Source organism: Salvia miltiorrhiza, chromosome 6, assembly GCF_028751815.1.
Source record: "Salvia miltiorrhiza cultivar Shanhuang (shh) chromosome 6, IMPLAD_Smil_shh, whole genome shotgun sequence".
NCBI classification, from domain to species: Eukaryota; Viridiplantae; Streptophyta; class Magnoliopsida; order Lamiales; family Lamiaceae; genus Salvia; species Salvia miltiorrhiza.
In genome coordinates, this window is record NC_080392.1 from 45250852 (window position 1) to 45258007 (window position 7156).

General features: G+C 41.3%; 1 protein-coding gene across 1 annotated transcript; it reads right to left on the minus strand.

The window, feature by feature from the left end:
* Positions 1 to 5629: 5629 nt before the first annotated feature.
* Positions 5630 to 6939, minus strand: LOC130989975 (uncharacterized). The gene is made up of 2 exons (XM_057914161.1): positions 6720 to 6939; positions 5630 to 6534 (listed from the first exon to the last, which is right to left on the minus strand). Exon 2 carries the CDS (start codon positions 6495 to 6497, stop codon positions 5865 to 5867), a length of 633 nt encoding a protein of 210 aa, XP_057770144.1. The 5' UTR covers positions 6498 to 6534; positions 6720 to 6939; the 3' UTR covers positions 5630 to 5864.
* Between the last annotated feature and the right edge of the window lie 217 nt (positions 6940 to 7156).

Sequence of the window (7156 nt, forward strand, 5' to 3'; positions counted from 1 at the left end):
TGGAACTCAGTATTGTCTGTTATAGCCTTTAATTTCACCTTCCTTCCCTCCTGTAATACCCCGTTTCCCTGAGTTAAATTTAGAATTTATTTTCGAAATTTAGAAGTAAGATGATTCACGCCGGATATAAAGAAAATAAATTTATTTTTAATTCCAACAAAAATAATTTACAAAAACATTTGTAAATTTAGTTATTAAATTTATGTGCGTCGCATATTTATTTAATTTAGCATTCAAAGCATTTTTGCGAGCATTTAGTCAGCAAACCCTGAAGAATTATTACAGTTTTCATAGTATAACCTGGAAGACTTTATTTTATTATATTTAATTTCTCCACCAAATTTCCCACATCTACCTACTCTTCCACCTCCTCCATGACAGCCATGCCACCTTCCTTTACACCTCCTTTCCACCTCCATGACAGCCCTTTACACTTAACATCCACTTTCAAATTCCACTTAACATCACTGCAGCCAAGTCATTCCTCCTCCTACGCCATATCCCCTTCTCCTACAAATCCGACAGCAAATTCATTCTCCCAATCTCCAAAATCTTTCAACATTCATTATATATTTATTTTCCACTCAAGAGAAGCTCAAAAGAAATCCAGACAACAACGACTCAACTCCATCCAAAATTCCTTAAGGTTTCATTTATAAATTTCCTTGATTATTTCAGTTTGCTCACAATCACAGCATCTAAATTTCAGTTCAGCAAACCATTTTCATACTTAAAAGAAAATCATTTTAAGCAGGCAACTCATTCATTGATAAACATGCGTAGCATATATTTGTGTTTTCTAACAAGCAAGAAACTGAGTAAAGAAATGAACTTTACATATGTATATACTTTTCTTTACATACATGAATGAACATGATTAAATGAAAATAGAATAAAATGAGTTTTGAAGCCTTAAATTTATCTTCAATTTTGGAGTGGGTTTTGTGCGATTGGAGTCGGGGGACGTCAGTTGATGCTGGGGTCGAGAGATGCGGTCGGCGGCGGTGGTTCTCCTGCTGCTGTCGGCCGGAGTTTTGAGGGCGTGGCGGCTCTGCCGCTGTCGCTCGGCCACGGCCGAAGAGAGAGAAGAGGGGTGGCTAGGGTTCAGGCGCAGCAGCGGCTCGTCGCTGTTGTAGCCGATCAGTCGGGGGTGAGGGAGAGGTGGTCTGGTCCGGGCACGATGGAGTAGCAGCGGAGGTGGAGCCTGTCGTGGTCGCCGTTGCTCCAGCGAGCTCCAGCGGCCGTGAGAGCAGTCGAGAGGGAGAGAGACTGGCGGCGGCAGCGAGCTGTTGTCGTTGGAAGGAGGAGGGAATCGGTGGTTTCAGGGAAGCTAGGTCAGGCGGCGGTGGCTGTTTCTGACTGCGGCGGCCGTGGGTTCTCCGCGGTTGCTGCTGCTCGGGAAGCCGGCGCTCTTCGCCGGGAAAAAGGAAGAAGAGGAGGGTGCAGCGTGAGATGTATGGGTGTCGAGTTCAGTAAGGTCGTGTGGTGGTGACCGAGGTTTGAGAGAGAGGAAGGTTGAAGGGTGAGTCGCCGGTGACGGAGGCGGCGCTTCGCCGAAGAAGAAGGGAGGGGCGCCGCTTGAGAATGCTGCTTCATGTGTGTGTGAGTGTGACCGAGAGAGAGAGTGCTCTTATGCGTGTGTGTGTGAGCGGCTGAAAAGGGGGGGAAGAAAAGGGAGTGGAGTGTAGGGTTGGGCTTTGGAGTGGGCTTGAGTGTTGGGCCGGGTTTTAATTAGTGTTGGGCTGGGTTTTAATTAGTTTTGGGCCGAGATTTTTTTATTTATTCTGATTGGGCCATTTTCATTTAATCAACTGGGCCGATTTTTATTTAGTTATTGGGTTGGGGTTATTTATTTCTTTTGTTGGGCTGCATTTTAAAAAAAAAATGGTTGGCCCTTGTATTTTTTTTTTTATTTAAATGAGCTATGCAGATTTTATTTAAATGAACTGCACTATTTTAATTAATTAGACTTATTAAGTTTGATTAATTATTTTTAATTTGCATAATAATATTATATTATTATTATGTGCATATTTTAAGTAAATTACTTATTATATGCTAAACATGACATGATTTGCATTATATTTTGCAATAAGAATAAAAGTATTTAATTGGTTTTAATTATAATTCCAATTATTAAAGAAAGATGAGTAAGAATATTGTTGGTGTTCTTAACTCAAGAGAAATATTTTCAAGTATTTATTTATTAAATTTTGAAAACCCGGCTAAGTGAATCATAGAATATTAAGCACTACACCATGACTTAAGATTAGAATTTAAGGAGACCTATTGAGAATAGATTTCTTGTAGGCTTTGAGCATCATGAGGATTAGCACTGCTATTCCGATTCAGAGATAACGTTAAACGACAGGCATTGCCTATACAGGTGGGCATTACTTTTACTATACGTATATAGAGATCCCCTGCGTGTCGTAGGCCTCTTATACGAATATATGCATGAGATGATTTTAACTGTTAATTTCAGTTTATTATTATGCCCAAATGATAAATGACTCTTATGAAATGAAAATGAAATGTTTATGAAATGATTGACTGCCAAAAATGTTTATGTTTTTATATGTATCCTATCTGTGTTGGTTCGCCAACTTTAAAGGAAATCCAATTGGGATCCTATGCTAGACAAAGGTCGCTAGCTAGGGTTAACGTGTACACTCATGGAGACCACGAGTCGCTTGCGATCGGTCTTGGCGTCCGTGGTAAGGAGGCCTCCTTCCCGGCGCGTGACAGAAAGGAACAGATATGGATCATATGAAGGAAAATGATCGGCCGATCGACTTTATGAAAATGAAAGAAATATTTTAGTAAGCACAGGTCATTTAAGAAAACCCCTGTGTGTTACTGTTATGGCTGTTCAATTTATATATGTATGCATGAATGTATTTTCGGCTATGTCCACTGAGTATTTTTATACTCAGCCCTGCATGTATTTCTAAATGTGCAGTTGAGCAGCTGATGGAATGGAATGATGTTGAGCGGGTGTTCCTTTGACATTTCAAGAAATGTAACCTTGAGTATACATCTTCATATGTATATCTCACACGTTTTCCGCTGCAAAACACTTTGATTAGGATAACTTTATGTTATGAAATTGTGACACGTGTTATTGGGTAACCCACCTTAATCAGTTCTCATTTATGTGTATGTTTTATAAGTATCCAAATAATCATATATGATCCTAGCATTTTATCTATGAGTGACATTTCCATATACTTTAATGTTAAGTAATTGTCCATTTCCATTTCTTATTGTTCACCCCAAGTCATAACCCCTGTTAACCCGTCATTGGGATAGTGGGCTGTGACACCTCCACATTCACTGTAAAGACCATTTTGTTATAATCTAATGTAATAGGTGAGCAATATCCAAGCCAGTCACTGCCTAAGATCATATCATAGCCTTCATTCTGGAGAATTCGTGGGGAGAAAGAAAAATGATGCCCCTGCATGTGCCAAGATAGGTTAGGTGCAGTTTTAGTACTCACCAATCTTTGGCCATTAGCAACCTTAATCAGCAGTGGTTTATCCCCCTCAGTTGCTACTCCTAACTCCTCAGCTATCTTTTCTCTCAAGAAACTAAGGGTACTACCTGTATCAATGAGGATCTTGAGTTTCTTGCCTCCACACTCACCAATCACCCTCATGGTCTTTGAACTGGTGTTGCCCATCATAGCATGTGCTGTCATGTGTACTTCCTCCAATGTCTCACTATTCTCAATGAACACCTCTACCACCTCACCCTCCTGTTGAATATGTGCTAATTCCTGCTCCTCTGTCATTTCCATATAGAAGGTCCTGTGCTTACACTTATGCCCTGGCACAAAGGGTTCATCACAGTTGTAGCAGAGGCCTTTTTCCCTTCTAGCTGCCATTTCAGCCGCAGTGAGAAGTTTAATAGGAGTTTTAGTGCTATTAGGAGTATTTGGCTTGTGTATCATCACCCCTTCAGGCCTCTTATAGCTTTGGATCTGGGAAGGCTTAACTGGTTGCTTTATCCTTTTTGACAAGGCCTCGAGAGTAGATATCTGCTTCAACCCAATATCCATAGCTTCTTGGACTGTTTTAGGCTTGAATAGCAACATAAATCCTTGCATTTCCTCAGCCAACCCACTGATAAAACTAGCTGTGAAATACTCCTCAGTATAGTCCATATTACTGCTAAGTAGTAGACAAGCCCTTAATTCCTCAAATTTGTCTACATAATCAGAGTAAGATCCAGTTTGCCTCAAATTCTTAAATTCCATAATCATTTTCCCTTCATTAAGATCATCAAATCTGGCGGCCACAACCTGTAAGAATTGTTCCCACGTTATCTCTAAAACACTTTCATCAGCAAAATTCTGTATCCATTGTAGAGCTCTACCCTCAAAATTATGGATAGCTAACTGCACCATATGTTCATCAGCCATGGCCGAGGTCAACCTGAAGTAGCTATTACATTTGAGGATCCATGCCCTAGGATTTGTACCATTAAACTTAGGGAAATCCACCTTATGCAAAGAGTTATTCCCGCTAGACTGACCAGAAGTATAATCTGTCTTAAACTTTGAGTTAAATGGCATGCGTTTGAAATGACTTCCTTCAGGTTTTTCAGTAAACGGAGTTTCACCAAGGACATAATTCTTACCTCCATTTTTTCCAATATTGAGCAGCTGGAGTTGGATATTTGCCAAAGTTTTGGTAAGGTGGTCACATTTCTTATCAATGCTCTCCATCTTTTGATCCACCTTTTTATCAATTCCTATAATCTGCTCATGTAACCTATCTTCCGCAGCAGTGTGTTTGAGAGTCTCCGTCTGAAGAAACTGATCCAGCCGCTTTTGAGATTCCAGAAGATCATGCAAACGAGTGCCGTCTGCCATATTCCCAGATTTTTACTAATAAAAGCAAGAACCTAGGCTCTGATATACCAAATGTTGTAGATCTACTGTTTAATATTGTAATAGTAATGGATCGGCTGAATTGATGTGATAAAAATGTGATCTTGCAAGACAGAAGAGAAATAGAAAGAGAGAGATTAGATAGGGTAGAAGGAGGCGAGAGAGAATGAGAGATTAATCAACTTCATTACTAGGGTTCTCCTGCATGGCTGGCCATTTATATTATATGGTCCCCATGTACCTTACATAAAGCTAAAAGCATATTCACGTAAATAACAAAATATAATATAAAATAAGGATAAAGTGTTAAAAGCGCATAAGATGGTTGCACTCTAACACACGACTTCAACTGCCTCCCATTCCTTAGCCACATGTAGGACAAATCTCAATTCCTTCTTCAATCACAGTTGAATAGTCAAATTTCCCAAAACTCTCTTTATCTACCTTGCTTTCCTCTTCCTCACCCAGCCGATTATCACCAATTGCAACCATATTCATGACAAATATTCCCTCCGTTCCGACTTTTGGTATCCAGTTGAGAACGGCACGAGTTTTAATAAAGTGATTGATGTGTTGTGAGTGGAATAAGGGTCCCACATTTTATGTGAGAGTTAAAATAATTAAAGTGGAGTAAGGGTCCCACCTACTTTTACTAAAAATAGAAATGGATACCAAAATATGGGACGACCAAAAAAGGAAAGTTGGATACTAAAAGTTGGGATGGAGGGAGTAGAAGAAAACAGAAAAAAAACAAAAACCTTGATTAATTTCTTTTATCACTAATTAATTTTGCATCATCATCCTCTTCCAGCTCCCATCGTCAACATCTACAATACACTGCTAGGTATTCAAGCAAACATATGCAACCTGCATCTTATCTAACATTCTCTTAAACCAATAATTCTTGGTGGAAATTCCATATACCGATTTCCACACCGATTATCTGGTTTGAATCAACCTCAGAAATTCAAAACGGCAAGCATGATGGCGCGCACCACCAACACTGGACATTGTCGTAAAGTCCCTCATCACCATCACCGCCACCGCCACCGTCGCCGTCACGTTTCCCGGCCTCGTTGTCTTGTTTCTTGAAGTCCCTCGACCTCGACCTCGACCTCGACCTGACGGACGCCGCCCGCCTCTGGTCGGGGCACCTGCCGACGACCTCGACGTCCCACAGCATCTTCTCGCGCGACTTGCTGCGGTGGGGGACGTCGTGGGTGACGGCGTTCCGCCACGGGGTGAGGCTGCCGTTGGGGCGGAGGAAGTGGCCGTAGACGTTCGACCTCAGGCGCACCTCCATGCCGTCCCTCGACGGCTCCCACTCCGTGGCGGAGTCGTACTGGCACGGCCACGTCTGGACGACCCTCTTCCCGGTGACGCCGGGCATCACCGGCGTGCCCGAGGCGGTCAGGTACGTCCCGTGGCAGCTCTTCAGGCGGATGGACTCCTTTCCTTCGACTATTTCCACCGACCAAACCGCGTTCCTCGCGTATCGGTCGGTGCCGTGGCTGACGCCGACGCAGTCGGCGTCGGCCACGAGGAATCTGTCGTTGTAGCTGATCAGCCTCACCGTGCTTGCTCTAAGGAAGAAATCCATCTTTTATTTTTGTGAGTGTCTGACAAAGTAGTTTCTCCTGTTACATTGTACAACAAGAAATTTATCACAAAATGAAGGAAATAAAGATGATTTTTTCTATATCAAATTTTAGTAGTCTTTGTCTTTCATTATTTTTCATAAATCATCCGAAAATATTATCACATCAATACTCCATGATAACATTATATATTGTGAATTCTTGAAAATGTTGGAATGCATTACTTGTCATGAAATAATGTGATATTTGTGAAGCCCTATTAGCCCCTCTCTCTCTCTCCGAGAAGAGTTTGGAGAGAGAAAGTGGAGGGCTGGAATGAGGTTGAAGGGCCAGAAACTGCAAAAGGAAGCCTTCACGCATGCACAGGGGTTTTGGACGATGAAGGCCGGGATTTGTGAAGGAATATCTATCTATGATTTTTGATAGTAAACAAAATGGTGATGATTCAACATGTGTATTTTGTTTATATATTAGTTTTTTGAGTGGTTTGATATTTGTGCTGCAATTGAGGATGTCCTACATTTTCGCCCATTGCTCAAAACAGTTAGCGGTTATCTTGTTCCTTTTATTTAGGTGTGATGTAATTAATTACATATAGGAGATTGAGATTGAACTGGAAACTGAAATAATAAACGAAAACCTTGCTGCAAGAGATAGGAAA

What these genes read in the sequence shown, in the direction of transcription:
- LOC130989975 (XM_057914161.1), bottom strand. Translation starts at nt 6,497, where the DNA reads ATGGATTTCTTCCTTAGAGCAAGCACGGTGAGGCTGATCAGCTACAAC.